Raw genomic sequence first — 19,230 nt, forward strand, 5'->3', positions numbered from 1 at the left:
AAAATAGAAAATTTAAGTTAAATTAAATTGTATTTATTGTAAGCTCAGTTTTTATATTTACAAGTTTTGAATAAACTATTCAATAGCCATTTGTACAAATTTAATAAGCATATGGAATGAATGAATGAATGTTGTTCGTAATGCGCCTAATCTCTATTGTTAAAAAGCAACAGTTGCTGTAAACTGTAGTTAGTTAGTTGGTTGTTAAACAATTCATGCTTATATACCTGACATATAGTATATATCTGGCTATTTGAACAGACAACTAGACAATTGCGACTCAACAGAGTTGACTAGACTGCTAACTACACACACATACATATATATATATATATAATGCCATAATGTACGTCGGCAGTACATGCGTTTATATGTGTATTTTTTTTATATTTTATTTTGAATTGTCATCGAAGCGTAACGGCGCGTTGTTGTTGTTGTTGTTGTTGATGTACCTGTGCTCTCAACCCCATTTTGGGCTGATGATCTAAGTGTAGAACATGCGATAATGCTTATGACTGTGTGTGTGCACCCCTATACTGCACACACACACGCCAGCATGACAGCTAGAAAATATAAAAAGGTGCACAATATAAAATAGTCTAACACAGTAGCCAAAGAAATTGAGAATAATTAATTATGCGGGAAGTTTTGTTAGCCTTGATAAGGAAATGACGCTGCAACAAAAGTCTATACAAAATAAAATATATATATGATGAACGGAAGTATTGCGCTTATTGTCAAGCGCTGCTCATATTTTTGTATATATATATTTTTTGTCTGCGCAGCAATTTGCGCTACAGTTACAGTTTATATATCTTCTAACTGTTTGCTTTGGTGACTCACACAGCTGTGGCGTCAATTTGTTGTTGTTGTGCAATTTACTTAGACTTTGTTGCATTAGTTTGCAATTATTGGCCAAAACAATTGCAAATTGCATTTGAGAAAGCGTGCAGAGCAGAGCTCTAATTTAGCTTTTATTTCGGTGAAAGTTGCAACATATGCGCGCTGGCAATTGTTGCAACAACAGCAACAACAACAGCAACGTCTTGTCTATTGTCAATCCTTAAGCTGTTGCAAAAGTTCTTTAACAAGCTTTCACCGAAAAAGCAACAGGAACAAACATTTACGGTAACTCGAACTAACGGATGTGCTCCCAGCCAACACTTAAAACGCTCTCAGGCCTATGTGAGGGCCAAAAGCAGCAGCAGCAACAGCAGCGGCTGTTGGGTCAAAAGCAATTGACCGCCCAGCGTGCCAAGAAAAAAAAACTTAAATATATAAAAATAAGGGCCTACATTTAATGACAAACTAGCATGGCAACAGATATTTTTGTATAAACAAAGCGCAGACTATAGAAATACACTAAAGGCAACAGTTCAAAAAATATTAAAAAATATATAACATGCATATTTTGTATTATTACAAAACTACAAGCTTATACTATAACTAATTCATTTAGCATTTGCTTTATTTTTATTCATTTCTGCATTATTTAATTATAAAAAACTTTTTTTATTAACTAAACCAAACATAATGCTATGAATTTATATTAAAACGAATTCATTTTGCATTTAATATATTTTCAAATAATTTCTTAGTGCATTATTTAATTACATTAAACAAATTTTAGTATTTAGGCAATAAATAATAATAATTACACTCTTGAAATGAATTTAGTATAAACTTTTAATTGGCTTTGTGCTATTTTTATTTATTTCGCTATGTACAGAATTCTTAAAAACCATTTTTGTAATAGAATAAATTACTGTGAACTTTTTGCTTTAACTTTGTTTAATATAAAAGTTATGTCTTAAAGAATTGAGTGTGTGTTATTTAATTTAAAACAAATAAAAACTTGTAATACTATTTATTTATATTAAACACAAGCCGCTTTATATTATTCAAAATTTATTCAACTGCTGTTTCCAATTCAATTTCATCAGAAAATGCAACCACCTCAAATGTTTTTTAGTGTATTTCAAAAGAAGTTCAAAACAAGTTGGCATTTTGTATTTAATACAAAAAAAAAAGCAGCAGCGAGACAAAGACTAGAAGCAATAATACGCGTAATAATAATAAGCCAACATGTCGCTGTCCATTTGGAACATTTTTAAAGTAAAGTCATCAAAAACGACAAACGCACTAAAATTCTGTGAAACTTGAAAAAATAAAAACAGAAAGAGGATTTCTTAATTACAAAGCAGGGGCCAAAAGCAAAGAGCAAAAACAAAGTCGCTGCCTGTGTTTAGGGTCAGTTTGCTTGATATTGGCCTCATCATAATTACAGGGCCAAGTACTTGGCCAAGCAAGAGCGTTAGTGTGTGAGCGAGAGGGGGCGTGGGGTACATAGGCCAATGTGATATGTCGCGCTCTATTGCCGGTTCGCTGTTATGAGCCGACAATTATTTTACGAGCTAACTGAAAAAAAAAATATAAAACAACAATTCTAACAGCCGCAAACACAGAGAACCCCAAAATAAAAAAAAAATAAAATAAAATGGGTAACGCGCACTTTTTGTTAACGAAAAAATTTCAACGTTACAGCTGGCTGACTGCACAGATCGCTGATAAACAATTTTATATTTTCAAATGTCACATAAAAATAAATAAAATTATATTTTTGCTGTTTAGCTTGTGTGTGTGCAAAGCGTTTAAACACAATTGTTAACAATTTTCCAGCGCTTAGCGTAAAGTACAGTTGCAAGTTTAGTTGCCAATTGGCAAGAAGAGTTTTTGTTTTTTTTTTTTTATTTTTCCAAGCCCAACGAACCAGAAAGCTTTGCAACAGGTCCAGGTCCACCACCTTACCCTCGATCTTTTGCGCTATGATAATAATTTAGACGCTTATCTTTTGCCCAACATGCAATATGGGGCTGTACGGCTCGCTGACTTGCTTTCCTTCAAATAACAACAACAACAAGAAAGAGCGAGCGAAGCGACAGCAACTCGGCAAATAGTTGAGCTGTTGGAAAATTTGTGTAAAAAAATAAAATTATGATGATGTGCTAAAACACGCAGCGCCTGCAGCTAAAGCTGCGGTACAGTTACGTTCAAAAGGCGTAGCAAAGCATTCTTAACAAATAAATAAAATAAAATAAACAGGCTTGGGGTGGGCAAAGTAGTTAGAGGTAGCTTTTGTTAGCAGTTGAGGCCTTCAGTTCTGTCTTATAAGCATTTGTGCCTATATGCTATTAATATATAGAGCATTATTTTATGAAGTTATACAGTCTTTTTATATAAGAAGAGAATACTAGTCTAGCGGGAGCATCCAATTTAAACAAATTCAAAGATGTAAACATATTTGAATTTAATATATGTTGAGTAAGCTGCTATAAATATCCCAGTTCAACTAGTATAACATTTATTTGTAGCTATTAGTATTTTATATCTTTCTAGCATTTATGTATATTTCACTTGTTTTAATATTACGAAGTTAACTTCTCTAAATGTCTCAGTATGACATTTATTATTTATTTATTAGTATTTTATATCTTTCAAGCATTTATACATATTTATTTGTTAATATTTGATTTAATATAGTTTTACTTAGCTCCTAGTATCTCAGTATGACATTATTTATTTATTTATTCGAATTTTATATCTTTCAAGAATTTTTGCATATTTTATTTGTTTGTATTTGATTTAATATAGTTTTAGCTAGCTTCTATAAATATCTTACTAAGCTAATATGCAGTTTTTTATTTTATATTTTATTTATTTTTTTTATTTTATAACTTTTAAACATTTATTTATATATTACTTGTTATTTAATTGGCATTAATTACAATTTTTTTAATATTATTTTATCTTTATTGTCTTTGTTTTTATTCAATTTCAATACAAACTATATCAATCCTTTGAGCCAAATGTTGTTTGTTTCATAATTTTTTACTTTGCTGTCTTCATTTTTAGCTTCTATAAATTTCAATTTATCAATGAAATTTGAAAACTAAAACTATGCCATGCTAGAATTAATAGAAATATCTATGTATCTATATCTATAAACTTACCCTACTGCACTTACCTTTTGCATTATATCAAATACAAAACTCTTCGAAATTCTTTGCTGTCTAGTGTTAAACGCACGGCTAGATGGCGCTACGCGTAGCAATTCAATTAAAATGCAATAACAACTCTATTATGAAGCAATAAGCGGCTGCAAATATCAATAAACGTCATCGATTTGCCAGCTGCAAGCCAAAGAGATGACGTGAGATATGAAAACGCTCTAAAAACACAAAAAAAAAAATAAAGAAAGAAAAACAATAAAAGCTACTGCAACTACAACAAAAACGAAATCAATTTTTCTAGCCAAGTGCAAAGCCAGCTGCACTTGCTGCTGTCCCGATGGCAGTCGCGATGGCAAACTGCCAATGATGCGTAAACGTGTTGAGGTTCAAGTTATTGTTGTTGTTTTTGTTGTTGCTGCTACCGATTGTTGAATGGATTGTTGCAGCTCTCACACCTTAAATGGTGCACTTGCGCTGACAAGCTTGAGTAACTCGAGAGTCTGTGATTATCTTAGCAGAGCAACAGAAATATATTTATGTTTTCGATAGCATCATTGATGAGGATGCCTATCCTACTGTTTTCTTTCTACGCTCTCTTACAACAAAGGTGTAGTCAGTATATAACTTAAGGGGGCTGCAGTTTTCTAGAGTTCTTATTTACATTTAACAAGGCATGAAACTTGGAAATCGAACGCCATTTCGCTAAATTACAGCCTATGAAAGATTGATATTTCACAAAAATTTGTCTTGTTTGTTTACTATATTGTTCATAACTTTGGCAAATAATTTTTGTATCACACATTTTTCCAAACATTTTTTTTTTTAAATTTGTTTGGCACATTTTCAACACCAATATAAAATGGTATAGCACAGTTAAGTTTGATTTTTTTTTTAGAAGAGTTATAGCTTCTCAAAGCTTGAAATTAAACAAAAAATTACTCTTCACCATTGGTTTTGTTGCCATAATTTTTCCAAATAATTTTTTTCTTAATCAAACACAACAGCATGTGTTTATTTAGTATCTCATGAGAAAATTAAGCCTAAAAGCACTTCAGTGCGATTTTTTTTGGCTGAGATATAGTCTCGCAAGGTTAGAAACTGATAAGAACTGAGGACGGCATCAATTTTGGCAAAAATTTACAGGGGTTACATCACGATTTTTGGCAAAATATCGAAAATTTTAAAACTTCCAAATCTAAATGCAGTTTTATTCTCATGCATCTCACGAGTATAACAAGACATAAAACTCTGAAATTGCCAAATAATTTTTTAATCATACCTTTTTACACCTATTTCATTTGTGTTATCCATGCCTACAATTAATGGTATAAATGAGCGCAATCGGATTTTTTTTTCGCTGAGTTAGAGCATGTCAAAGTATGAAGCTCGCTTTTGTAATTGATGTAACAACCTTTTGTTATTGATGTAACTCTATTTGTTACTCTAATTGACAGCGGACGATTGTCTATTATCATTCGTTTGCATAACGTTTGCTGAATATATCATATACGAAAGCTACTTATAGCAATGAGCAGCCAAAATATGCAGGCCTGGAACTTAGTCAAGCAAATGACATCCATGCCATGGATTATCTCTAGACAGGAAAGTAAAGTTAAAACGAAACCTTAAATCTACGTCTACATCTTTATTCTTAACAAAAAAACATTTTACAATTTCTTTATTGTGTAATGTGTTTGCGCCGCACGAGGACAACATCATGGCCTAATAACTTGTAGCGCCTTTCCAGCATCTCTTCACTAATGGAAGTGCTTACTGCACCAGCTTCACAGTGAACAGTCTGCATCCACATCCTTGAGAAAGCACGAAAGCACATCTGGATTAATCATCAGTTATCGTCATCAGTCGACAACAATGATAGCTTTGCTGCTCGAAAGGATTCTGCATCAACTTTAACTTTAGATATCTGTATTTATTGATTACTAATAAAGAGTAGTACAAAGTATTATTTTAAAGCAACAAACAATTGTTCAATTACCATTTAACATTAATTTGTTAATAATTCTGAATACTAAGACAAAATTTTAAGCTCTTTTAGTTTGTCAGTCGATTTATTACTTTACGTTAATTGTTGTACTACAATACAATTAATATTACTTTTAATATAATTATGCATTTTGCTTACTGCCAAATAATTACTGATTATTTTAGTTAATTTATATAATATATATGTACATTTATTACTATTGATATTACTTGTATTGTATATATATTCATTTATGCTTATTGCAAGCATGTTCAATAAAATACTACATCAAAATACAAAACTTAAATATGTGTTATTATTTGTACAGAGAGGAAAGGATTCTTTAGGATTTAGGTTTGTTCTCAATTGCACTTGCTGATTGTGTATGCGCTCCACTCTTCGCTTCTCTTAAATTGCGCGCTCTTTATATATCTTTACAGTTGATCTGGGTACAAGCGCTTGACCAGCCAGGAGGTGTCTGAATAAATACAAAAACAATAATAAATATTACTTACCTTACTTACCTGTAGCATCCGTCATACTTACCTTCGCCACAGCCGCAAGTTTTTACCCAGTACAAATTGATTTTTTACATTCAAAATGAATTTAGTTCTTTTTTAATTGTAATTGATTTAAGTTTTATAATTACCTTGTTGAGATAGACCTCAACAAAGTCTGTAATAAAACATTTCATTCAGAAGTTACAGCTTTGCAATGAACAAAACACAAGTCTGCATCATTTGTTTTTTAGACATATCTTACTCAGGGGTTACATCATTCGATTCTTGCCAAATGGTCAAAACTGCTGCAAGACTTCCAAATTTGAATGTAACTATATTGTTCAGATACATTATTCGAAGGTAACAACGTATGAAACTTTGAAATTCGGACTCCATTTCGCTAAATTACAGCCTATGAAAGTTTGATACTCCACAAAAATTTGTCTTGTTAGTTTACTATTTTGTTATAGAACTCTCAAATAAGTATTTAAATTTAGGCCATTACATTGTGCTTTTAACACCAATATAAATGGTTTAAAAAAGAGATGTGTTCGGATTTTTTTTAGCCGACGTTATGGCTTCGCAAAGTTTTGAAAATTAAACAAAATGTTAGCTTTCTGCCGAATTGGCTTTTTACTACCGTAACTTGGTGTAAATAATTTTTTCAACAATCAAACACAACCGCATATGTTTATTTAGTATCTCATGAGTACATTAAGCCTAAAAGCCTTCCAGTTGCGATTTTTTTTTGGCTTGAGATTATTAGCCTCGCCAAAAGTTAGAAACTGATAAGAAATGAGATGGCATCATTTTTGGCAACAAATTTACAGTGGTTTCATGTCACATTTTGCCCAAAAAATCGAAAAATTCTGGCGAAACAGCCAAATTTGAATGCCAGTTTTGTTCTCATGCATCTAACGCATGAATAACAACGCATGAAACTCTGAAATCGGACTCCATTTCGCTAATTTACAGCCTATGGAATATTGATATTCCACAGAAATTGGTCTTGTTTTTTTACTATTTTGTTCATAACTTCGCCAAAAAAATTTTATATCATACATTTGTACTTTCATTTTACTTGTATTGTCAACACCAACATAAAATGGTATGGAACAGTTCAATTGGATTTTTTTTAGGTTGAATAATAGCGTGCCCAAAGATTGAAAATTTAACAAAGTAGCTCTCCTCTGCGGTATTGGTTTATTGCCATAAACATTGTCGAAATAATGTTGTTCATGATTAAATGCGAACAGCATATGTTTACTAAAGTATTTCATGAGTTTAATCAACTTGAACATACTTTTCAGTCAGATTTTTTTTAGCTGAGTTATAGCTCTCAGTTTGAAGTTGATGGCGCCAAGTTACAGCTTTTGATATTCCCAAAATGTTTGTGAGCTTGGCAGCTCATTTTCTTAGATTTAGCTTTTACCCCTTTGGCCTAAGCCTAGCTACGCTTATAGCTTACACACTTACAGCTTGTGATCTTATCGCTGCCACTGTTGGTTATAGATATTTACAGGCATAGGCCACGCCACGACCAAAGCAAAGCAGGAAGCACGCTTTGTAGTTTTCTTATGAAAATTCATGAATCAAGAGAGAATAACAAAAAGAGGGAGCTTCTTTTTTCTTCTTTGCTTTCTTCTTTTTATGGCAACAGGTGTAATAATTGAAACCGCTCGCCATGGAAAACGCTAATCACGCCGAAGAAGCAAAAGCCAAAGCGCGAGCGCCTGTCAGGCAAATTATGATGGGCTTGCTGCTTGTGGTTACGCTTGGCCAATGTTTGTAGCAACGCCACTTGGCATTAACTCAGTCAGCAGCTGTTAAATTACAAGTAAACATTTCGAAAAATTAAAACGCAGCTGCTAATGCAGCATTACGCATACGCAGAGTAGACAAATTACAAATATTTCGAATTCTAAACAGCAATTTAGCTGCGAGTTTCAAACGATTTTAAGCTTGAAGAAATTTTCTGTTTGAAACTTGGCAAATTGCAGTTTGTTTAATATTTAATTTTACTTTCAGCTATGCTTTATCCTTGCTATAACAACTCCTTAATTTTAACTGCTGTAACTTGTAACTTTTCCCACGCTTTGAGCCGCGCAGCCGTCGCTCACTCAAGCAGTGCCACTTGTCGCACCTGTGTCTGCTGCCCCTTGTTCGCTTTTCTTTTTGGTGGTTGCAAGCATGACTTACGCATTTTAGTTAAATTTACATATCAATCGCACCCAAATAAAAGAAAAACAGCGCAGCGCGCTTCTTTTGTCTGATAATTATCTCTCTGGGGTTAGAGCCTAGTACGTGTTCGCCTGCTGCTTATAATTGAATTGCAGGCATCAAGAGCAGCAAGCAGGAGCAAGACCGCGACCAAACTCAATACCAAGACCAAGACCAAGGCGTGTTACATATGCAAAGGTCACACATATACGAGCACACGCACACACATACAGCAGCAGCTAGTGCAACAGTTAGTGCAGCTTATCAAACTACACTAAGCTACAAATGTAATAATTTGTAGCTGATATGAATAAAAATGCTATGGCTATGACTATTATATCAAAATAGTTGAAAACCTTAACAATTGTATGTATATGAACTTAAAATTAATTTAAAACAAAGATTAAAACTGTAATTTAGCACAAGCTAATTTATATAAATATATTTAAGCTAATAAAAGTTTTTATATCAAAGTAGTTGCAAGCTTTATTTGAGGTAGACTCAATACACATTTGATAAAATATACTTTATTAAAATATATTTATATATTTCCTAATGTTAATGTTAATAGGAACAAATATATTTCAAACTACTAATTTTCTGTATTTATCTTCTGCTGTGTTATCAATGATTTATATAATTTTCAGCATTGCCTGCACTCATTTGATTTATAACATTAGTTGATTAAATTAAACAATACTTTGCGCTTAAGCCATATTTTATTTGTATATATTTAATTAAATATTATTAGTATTATATTTTTGCTTTGCATATTGTTAGCAAACTTGTTAGCGCAGTGTAATTTAAGCAAAGTGCACAACGCGTGAGATCAGCAGCAGCAGCAACAGTCAGTCTATGCATGTGTGTGTTTGTATCTGTGTTTGCACAAAAATAATGCAAATTATCGGCTAGAATTGCATGGGCTTTGGTCAGGTGTTGTGCACCGTGCAGAGATGAGCAGAGATAGCGCTCATAATTGAGTTTGCAAATGCGACTTTCAAGATCTGCGAGGCTTGAGCTTCAGCTTGGTTCCCAGGCTTAAGGCTTGGCTACTGCTTTACACACACACGAACACACACACATACACTTGCAATATCTAATGTAGCAGAAGCAACAGCTAGCAAGCAAAAAAAAAAAAAAGTCGATTTAAATGCTCAACGTTTTACAGCAAGATAAACATCATAATTATCTAGCAACAATAAATATAAAATATATATGTATATGTATAACTAAGCAAATTACAACAATTAGGCAGAGCTTAGCTCCCGCCAGCACAGTTAGACAACACCCCAAAAAAAAAATGTATATAAATAAAAGTTAAGTGAGTTGAAAGTCTGAATCGTTTGTACATTCTACAATAGATATATACGCCATACAATATAATAAACATAATTTTCACACGCGTTTCATTTTCGGGGCGCACACACACAAATTAGGCAGAAAAAGACTCAGTCTAAAAAAAAATTATAAAAAAAAGAAAGAGTAACAAACGAAAACAACGCAAATGCGAGCAAACGAATATTTTTTTAAACGAGGGTGGTTACAAACTTTAAGTGGTAATATAATAAATTATATGCTAAATGAGCAGCAGTTTAAATAAAAATAAAACTTAAACGTCAAATAGTTATCTTTGTTTTAAACATAGCTAAATAAGCAGCAGTCAAAAAAAATTGATGCAAAGTAAATAAAGTTGTTAACCAAGAAATTCAAAATTTTAAATGCAGAACATTGCATACAATTTTTAAATAATTTATTCAAGTATTAATGAGTTATCATTAGCAGCAGCTACGCTATGAATTATAGAACTACCTGTTTTATTCTTTTTTTTAGAATTTAATAGCGTTACAAGTTGTAATAAATGATTAATTCGCACAACAAATATTTTTCTTATAATTTTTTTTATATTTTTGTTTATTTTCTTTTATTTTTTAAGACCGCCCTCGCAACTAAGTATGATGGCTGCTTATAACTATTGTTAGAGTTATTGTTGCAGTGTTCCGTGTTGTTATTGTCTTCGTTGTAGTTGTTGTTGTTATTATTATTGTTGCTGTTGCTGTTTGGAGTTGCGTGTATGGTGACTGGCGATGATGACTCTAAGCCCAAAGCCCAATGCCTTCAAAAGCGGAAACTCATTGGCAACGCTTCGTTGCGTAAATTTCTCGACGCGACGCGACCAGACGCGACTTTTTGGCCAACAGGTTGGCAAAATCTGACGCCAAAACCGCCAGCAAAATGGCCGACGGCAAAAGCAAAAAAAATACAGCAAAAATTGTTTTAATATTTTAGTTACGCTACGTCGAGCGACGACATCGCGATAGCTACAACTTCTTGAAAAAAAAATTAAAGCCACAACATGAGCATGAGACAAAGAGCGGCAAAGAGTGAGCAGCAGCAGCGTCTGAAAGGAAGTCGAGGGTAAATCACATAGAGCCGCACGGAACTTACAGCTCGTGCCAAAAGTAACCGCACAGCGCAAAAGAGAGAAAACCAAAGACGATGACTGTACTTTGGGCTGTACACACCTGAGCATTTCTTTATGGATCTTGAGCAGTAAACCTATCGCGGCGTAACGTCATTAAAATTAGTTAAGATAGTTACATAGAGTTAGAGTTAGGGTTTACCCCCTTAGTAAGAGAGACACGCAAATCATGAGCCCATATCGCTGCTGCTTGGGGAACCAACTCGAGCTGTTCTATTGGTTACGCTTGGCTTCCAAAAAAGTCTTCAAAAGCATGTGGGGGGTACGCTATGGTTTTTTATATAGAGCAAGCACTCTGTGCCCGTGGAGAACTCTCACGTAATTAGACTACAACAACAATGAACATATAATTAGCCCAGCTGTGCAGAATACAAGCATTATGCATAATAATAATAATACAACAAAAAAATAGAGCATATAGTAGTAATAGTAGAAAAAAAGACAAATACAAAAGAAATAAAGTTGCTTTTCTTTCTAGCAGCCCACCCCAGCGCTTCACTGTAGATTATCAGTGTAGATTCAACGTTTAATGACTTTGCTGTCATTAGAAGATTTCCCATAATTGTCTTTTGCCACTGCCACGCCTTCGAAAATTCCACTAGAAAGTCGTAAAAACCAACGCATACCTGCTTGTGCTCTTTCTTTCATATTTTTTTATAGTGCTGCACTTGCTCTTGTTTTTATGACTCACATTGATTTATCAGTTATAGGAATTTTCTGTCTATGCCAAGCATAAACTACTTGAGATTAACTCAATCGGTTTGGCTATATAGATTGAGCAAAATTATTATAATTTCTATATTGTTTACTATATCGAATTGAGTTTGATAAGCGTAGAGCGCACTTGAGCTGCTGAGCAAGCAACAACTAACTACAGTAAAGCATAACTAAAGTATTTTTCACAAATTATATAAATGTAACGTTAAAAGACGTTTATTAATATTCTTTATTGTTTTGCTAATGAAAAGCAAAATAAAAATAAATCGTTCATCAATAAAACTAATAAAAGAAAAGTTACAATGTCATTTATATATAATAATAAAACTTTATAGATAACAAATGTGTAATTGTTGTTAAAATAAACTTTATTTGTTGCCATTGCAAACGAAGATCAAAAAAATCTTTTATCAAATAAATATTAAAGAGCAGCAGTAAAGCAAAGGAAATAATAATAATAATAATAATGTAAGAAGCAGCTAGCTTATGCATTATTTTTAAGTATACATAAGAAAATCAATTGTAACTAAAGCTTTAAAACTATATACGATTTTTTCTGGCTTTAAATATATTTTAGTTATTTTGTAGTTATTTATTTAAGTACATTATTTATTTAGTTTTTAGCGAAGCTGCACTGCCAAACTGAATATAAGAGTTAAGTGCACTACTAGTGTCGCCCCTAATCGTCGCCCCTCTTACTTTAGATTAAAGCTTATCAATTCGACTACGACACTTGTTGCTTGCATAAAGTGTAAAATAAAAAGAGCGCACTTTAGTATTCTACGAACAATCTCAGACAGCAGTTGGCAGACAATACAATGTTTAAATTTATATTATTATTAATAACTTTGCTGATCAGCAGCAGCAGCTGCGAGTTAGTGACACCAGCAGAATATCTGCTAAAGACAAACAGGTGCAGTTTTAAAATTGTTTATAAAATAAATTAATTAAAATACGGTTTGCCATTTAGTTTGCCAGCTGATCTGAACTTTATGCCCAGCTTGTCCAATGGGCATTTGGGCTATACGGTTTTTGGTGATGCCATCTTTATGAATGGAGTATACAATGGCGCTGCCGGCAACAGCCAAAGAGCACGCATACCCAACTGGCTGAATATTAAGGCAGAGCTATGTGATCGCTTTGGCTGTGCGGAGAGTGAAGCGAATGTGAGTCGCAGCTATGAAATGAATTTACTTGGCGGTTACTTTAGCTATAAGCAGCATTATCCTGGCTTGGATTTGACGCTGGAGCAGCGCAGCTATGCACATCGTTTTTATAATAGAGCTGTGATCTATGAGCTGCTGGCCAAGCGGCATGCAACTGCAGCCAGAACTAACTGTAAGTACAGCATGCAATTTATATAATTTATTTATATATTTTAATTACAGCGCCACAATTTATTAAGCTTAGCTCACAGCCTGGCAATGCAAGCAGCGCTATTGACTTTGAGCTTATAAACAAGGGCAGCTCAGCTGCTGGCGACTTCCGACATCTGCGTGGTCACACCAAAGTGCTGGAGCAGCAGCCATTCCAAACTTCAGCACATGAGCTGCATTTGCTCTTTAGCGAGCCTTTGGAGCAGCCTTTACAACTGCCCTGGCCTACGTGGCAAGCTGAGCTGCAACACCGCATTATACTCAGCATAGATAAACAAGAGAGCGTGGCACGCAAGGAGCTGCAACAGCTGCTGCAGTTGGAGCCGGCGCAGCTGCTCTCAAGTCACACTCAAGCCTGGCTGCAGTTTTGGCAACAACAATTCTCTATTGAGCTGCTGGGCGACGGTGCTTTGGAGCTCTCACGCATAGTTAATGCCGGCATTTTCTACTTGGCCAGCTCGTTGCCCTCGCTAAGCAGTCATCAGCCCAATGAATTTCTATTATGGCTTAAGTCCCACGGGCTTGGCCACGCGGCAATCTGGAGGCGGATTATCAGGGTCATAACTTTTGGGATACGGAAATTTGGATGTTGCCAGCGGTCACGCAGTTTGACTTTGAATATGCCAAGCAGCTGCTGGAGTATCGCTTTAGGCATTTGGAGGGCGCTAGATATAATGCCAATCTAACTGGATATAAGGGCGCCAGGTAAGTCTAAAGTATAACATATATAAATTAATAAAGTCTAGTCTCGATTTTCAAACTTAATTGTGGCCAGCTGCTATTTAAAACATTCTAAATTTTGATTTCAGAATTGTTCAATCAATTAAATAAATTAGATTTTAAATAGCCTATATATTTATATTAAATTTATTTATAAGCTGTTAGTCAAAAATTGTTAATTTTAAGCTTCATATTATTTTTTATAGTATTTTATGTAAAGCTATTTACTTGATCCTTGCGCTGCTTTTAGATTTCCCTGGGAAAGCGCCTATACTGGCACTGAGGTAACCAATCCTTGCTGTCCCGTCATCGCTCAACAGGAAATACACGTCTCGCCAGATATATCCTTTGCGCTAAAGAAGCTTTTTGCGCAGTCCAAGGATTGGAGTTGGCTATGTGAGCGCGCCTGGCCCATAGCAGCAGAAGTAGCAGATTTTCTTGCAAGTCGCGCTAGTTGTGATGAGTCTGGCAGCTGCCACTTGTTGCACGTTATGGGACCGGATGAGGATCACGAGAATGTAGATGATAATGCCTACACTAATGCTGTAGCCAAAATAGCGCTGGACTTTGCTGTCTGGACGGGTGAGCAGTGCGCTCAGTTGGGCAATCGGCGTCGCTTTGAGAGTTGGCGTAATCTTAGCCAGGCGCTGCTGGTGCTGCATGATCAGCAGCTGAACTATCATCCACAGCATTTAGGCTATCGCCGCGGCGATATAGTCAAGCAGGCAGATACCATACTGCTGGGTTATCCGCTGCTTTATGATACGAGCGCCACGCATCGCAACGATTTGGATTATTATGCAAATGTTACACGCGAATCTGGTCCAGCTATGACCTGGTCCATGTTTGCCATTAACTATTTGGACACCTTTGATCCACGCGCTGACGACTACTTCAAGCGCGGCTATGAAAGCTACGTGCGTCCAGAGTTTAAGGTTTGGAGTGAAACGCCCAGAGGCTATGCAGGTTCTGCTAATTTCTTGACAGGCATTGGTGGCTTCCTGCAAGCTTTGCTGAATGGCTATGGCGGTCTGGACTTTATCATTGACGATAATCAGCCTACTATGCTATTGAGAAATACAAATGTGCCGCCGCTTATAGATCAGGTGACTGTCAAGTATATTAATCTAGGCAAGCTCAAGTGCAGCTGGTTCCTTTAAATATACATCCTCGGGAATGGAATTGGCACAGCTCCAGCAGAATCAAAGCTTTAAGCTAAAGGCAGGGCAAGCTGCATAAACTAATGTCAGGCAGTTTTCATGGTAACTTAACTAGCTTTAAATATAGTTATATACAAAAATTTATAACATTTCTGTACTTTCTTTCTAGTCACACTCAAACGTGGTGAAGAGCCTATGTATATAAACGCCATATAGTTTAAAATATTAAATATAAACTATACAGTAATTATGTACATACTTTTTAACAAAATATGTAATTGATCAAATATAAATAAAATCTTTAACAGTATAAAATAATACGAATTAGCAAGCGATCGAACATTAGAAAATCAAAAAATTATGAAATAACAAGTTTAAGCTTACAATTTATATAAGCAACATATGTATTTATAGTTTGTAGTATGTAATTTTATTATTAATTTTTACACTCAAAGCTGTTTTCACAATTGTCTAACAAGCTGCACTAGTGCAGCATTTTTCATATTTTTGCATTTTATTATTCATTTTGTTCGTTGTTTTTGAAGTTTTTCTTTTGGATTATTGTTTGTTATAATTGTTTGTGTGGAACTCTAAGCTTAGTTTGCATTTAGTATTGATGGATTTTGGAAGTTATCTATTGCATTTTGGTTATGGGCTATCTTGTAGTTTGTTGTGATTATTTATGTTATTTAAACTTGGATATTGAATTGCCGGCCACACCGCTAGTTTTATTGCTACCGCTAAGCACCACATAGGGTGTCTTTGTTTCCTTTTGTTTCTGTTGCAGCATCGTTAAAGTGCAGAGTGGTGTATCCGTCGAGCTCATGGTTTTCATTAGCTGCAAGCGAAAAACATTGTTTTAGTTAATTAATCGTAACATTTAAATGCGCTTAAGAAACTTACGCCATCCTGCTCCATTTTCTTTAAACGCTTTTCAATTTTGTTTTTGCCTGGTCCCTTGCCATGGAACTTGTGTGAGAGATAACGGAAAGCTTCCTTTAGATTAAGTATACGCCCATTGTCGTCTATATAGTCTAGCTTGACATTTGGCTTAAAGGTTTCCTTGTCCTTGAATTCCATTATAGGACCAGCATGGAAACGATCGCGACGATTAATTTTTTCGTCCTCACTAAAACAGAATATTGCATAAATAAATAATATAGTTTAAATTAATGTAAATGCATACCCAGCTGCCTTGTCTTCAATGGAATAGTTCTTGGCCTGCAGATGCGCCATTTTGGTATTACTAGGACGATTCTTTTCCTCCTTCTCCAGATAGCCCTTGGACAAAGCCAAGCGCAGAGCATTTGCAACACCTGCACCCACATCTGGCTCCTCATCCAAAATGGCACGTTCTTCTATGTCCTCACCCAAATTATCCAAGTCTGCTGGTTGCATAACCTCATCGGGATTAACAGAATTCCATGTGCCATGACTCGTTGAGGGCTCTGCCTGATCATGATCCATATGCTCATCCAAATCCTCATGCTTATCAAAGTCCAGCATGTCACTGGAATCCTCATTACGATTGCCAGCCATGCCATAGGTGGGTATATCGCCCAGCGTGCGACAAAACTCCGCTGTGGCATTCAACACAATGTTGCCATCGACGCTGCTCTGCTCATTGCCATTGGCGGCTGCCTCAGGTTCTTGTGTCTCCTGCTTTATAGCTGTCATATCGATGGGCAATGGTTTTGTAATAAGCTGCTCCTTTTGCTTGAGCTTGCGCGCCTTGGACAGCACGCGCTCCAAGTCATCATCCTCCTGCTCGAGTTTTATTTGCGCCTTGGTGTCCTCTTGCATGGTGACATCCTCATCATCTGGCTCGCGATAGCGTCCCTGACGACTGCCAAAGTTAGCTGAGCTGCCAGCCTCTGCCAAAGGCTCCAAGTCTTCAGCTTTAAGCTTTTGACGCAACTTTTTAACCTTCTTCTTCGGCTTTTTGAATCTGCAAGGCATAGAAAATTTATATTAATTTATTTAAAAAATTTATATTTAGCTTACGTTGCCAACTCCTCTGCGCTAAAAGTATCCGAAGCCAATTGTATTTGCGTATCCTGCAACGTTTCCAAACGTTTGCCCGCCAGCTTTGTTTTAATCTCCAGCAGCTTGCGTCTATGCTCACGCTCCTCATCCATATTCTCGCCTATGACGAAATCCTTGCGTTTGATGGCCTGTCCATCAATATCCTCATCATATTTCTCTAAAATAGCACGCTCTATGGGATTGCCTAGCTCATCGTATTGCTCCTCATAGACATTATAGCCGTAGCTCAAGGGATTTAACTTCTTGTTTACAACATTCTTCTTATAACGCTCGTCATCCAGCATATTAACATTGACCAAAGTATCGCCATCTGTATCATTGAGCACATCTTGATCCTTAAGCGTAAGAATAACTGTGCGTCCTTCATTAAAGTCTTCCATGTCATGCTGTACACGCAATCCCTTAAGATTGCGTTCATTGTAGGCCAATTGACGCGCTTTGCGCTGTTCCTGCTCTACAAGCTCCGAAACACCAAAGGCTTCATCCAGCTCCTCCAGCTCCTTGGCCTGTAAGCAAAAAATAAACAATTATAACAATAGTTGCTTTACGCTTATGCTTAGTTTACCTTGCGCTGCGCTTCCTCGCGCTGATCAACCACACGCTTATTACGATTCACCCACTTGGCTGCATCATCTGTCTCCTCATCGGATTCACCCAAGGTGCGTATGCGCGCCAGACGCTCCTCTAGGAAACGTTTCTCTTTGCGCTGTTTGAGCTTCTCACGCAGCTTTTCTGCCTCCTTTTTGTCCTTTATGTTGTCAGCAGGCTTGTGCAAAAATTCACCCCACTCATCCTTGTAGGAGGACAAATCCTTTTCATCAGCAGCACGTTCACGTTTGCTGCTCTCGTGCTGACTCGACGATTCAGTTGCTTTGCTAGATGTGCTACTATCCATTTCCAATGGCTTGAGGCCGAGCTTCGCACGCAGCTTGTTTGTTTCTGCAATGGAGAGCACATCGCCAGCGCCATTCTCTGGTATGGGAGACGCACTGCGCTCGCGTTGACGTTGCTCCTTGTTGCGAGTGGGAGAACGCGAGCGACCCTCGCGCTCACGCACTCCACGTTTGCGTGCCTCACGCTCACGCTCCAGCTCTCGCTCGCGACGACGTTCACGTTCGCGCTCTCTCTCCCGTTCCCTTTCACGTTCTCTCTCACGGTTCTCACGCTCCTTTTCCCGCTCCCTTTGCTCCCTTTCGCGCTCCATCCGATCCCGTTCCCGCTCACGCTCACGCTCATAGTCCAGCTGCTTAGAGATCTGTGGCGGCGGTGGAGCCTCACGTTGTTGGGATCTAGAACTGGTTGCCTCCACGGGCACTTCCACGCAGTCGGAACCTGCAATATAAATGAACAGCACTTAGTACTTGCATTTGCTTTCATGTTGCCTCAGGGTTAAGGCTTGTTGCTCATACTCACGCTGCCTGCAACAGAAAAATAAAAAAACAACAACAAACGTTTTAGTGAGCTTCAAGCACTGTCTTCCTCTCACACCCCTTTCTCAGTATCTTTTGTTATGTTGCAAACTATCATTGGCGACTTACTGTCCGAATCAGATTCCTCCAGCGATATCACCTCGCTGGTACGCTGCTCACGTTGCTCCTTGTGCTTGTGGTGCTTATGGCGATGCTCCTTGTGTTTCTTATGCTTGTGATGTCTGTGGCGTGCGGAAGACGAATCGTCTGTGAGATCTAAAGTCATATCAGCTTCCTCATCGCCTACGCGTTGAGATCGTTCTCGCGAATGCGAACGATGAGTGTGCTTTTTATCTTTTTTGTGTTTTTTAACAGATGACGATCCCATTTTAATAAACTTTGTTTTTTTTCTTAACAAATACAGATATTTCTAAACGTTTTCGTTCCTAGCGATGAGCGTTTTGTTACAAGCCGTTACTCGACGCTGGTATTTTAAAGTATAAGCTAGCGCCAGTGTATCGGTATTGACTAACTTTTTTATCGAATGCCAAAGTATTTTGAATAAATATATCTGAGATCAAAAAGTTTGATTAAACTTATTTTATTGAT

General features: G+C 36.4%; 2 protein-coding genes across 2 annotated transcripts; one reads left to right on the forward strand and one right to left on the reverse strand.

Annotated features, from left to right (window-relative positions):
• Positions 1–12,728: 12,728 nt before the first annotated feature.
• On the forward strand, positions 12,729–15,400 carry LOC108598668 (protein-glucosylgalactosylhydroxylysine glucosidase). Its single transcript, XM_033294940.1, is given in 7 exon segments — positions 12,729–12,823; positions 12,881–13,248; positions 13,299–13,780; positions 13,782–13,814; positions 13,816–13,991; positions 14,257–15,268; positions 15,336–15,400. Coding segments are annotated over 6 exon segments (2,064 nt in total). The 3' UTR covers positions 15,167–15,268; positions 15,336–15,400.
• A 185-nt stretch (positions 15,401–15,585) lies between these two features.
• On the reverse strand, positions 15,586–19,085 carry LOC108594405 (U4/U6.U5 tri-snRNP-associated protein 1). Its single transcript, XM_017979573.2, has 6 exons — positions 18,751–19,085; positions 17,778–18,544; positions 17,171–17,718; positions 16,353–17,114; positions 16,070–16,295; positions 15,586–16,004 (listed from the first exon to the last, which is right to left on the reverse strand). The coding sequence occupies exons 1-6, from the start codon at positions 19,007–19,009 to the stop codon at positions 15,852–15,854; spliced, it is 2,715 nt and encodes a 904-aa protein (XP_017835062.1). The 5' UTR covers positions 19,010–19,085; the 3' UTR covers positions 15,586–15,851.
• Positions 19,086–19,230: the final 145 nt, after the last annotated feature.

The sequence above is a fragment of the Drosophila busckii genome, chromosome 2L, assembly GCF_011750605.1.
Source record: "Drosophila busckii strain San Diego stock center, stock number 13000-0081.31 chromosome 2L, ASM1175060v1, whole genome shotgun sequence".
Taxonomy (NCBI): domain Eukaryota; kingdom Metazoa; phylum Arthropoda; class Insecta; order Diptera; family Drosophilidae; genus Drosophila; species Drosophila busckii.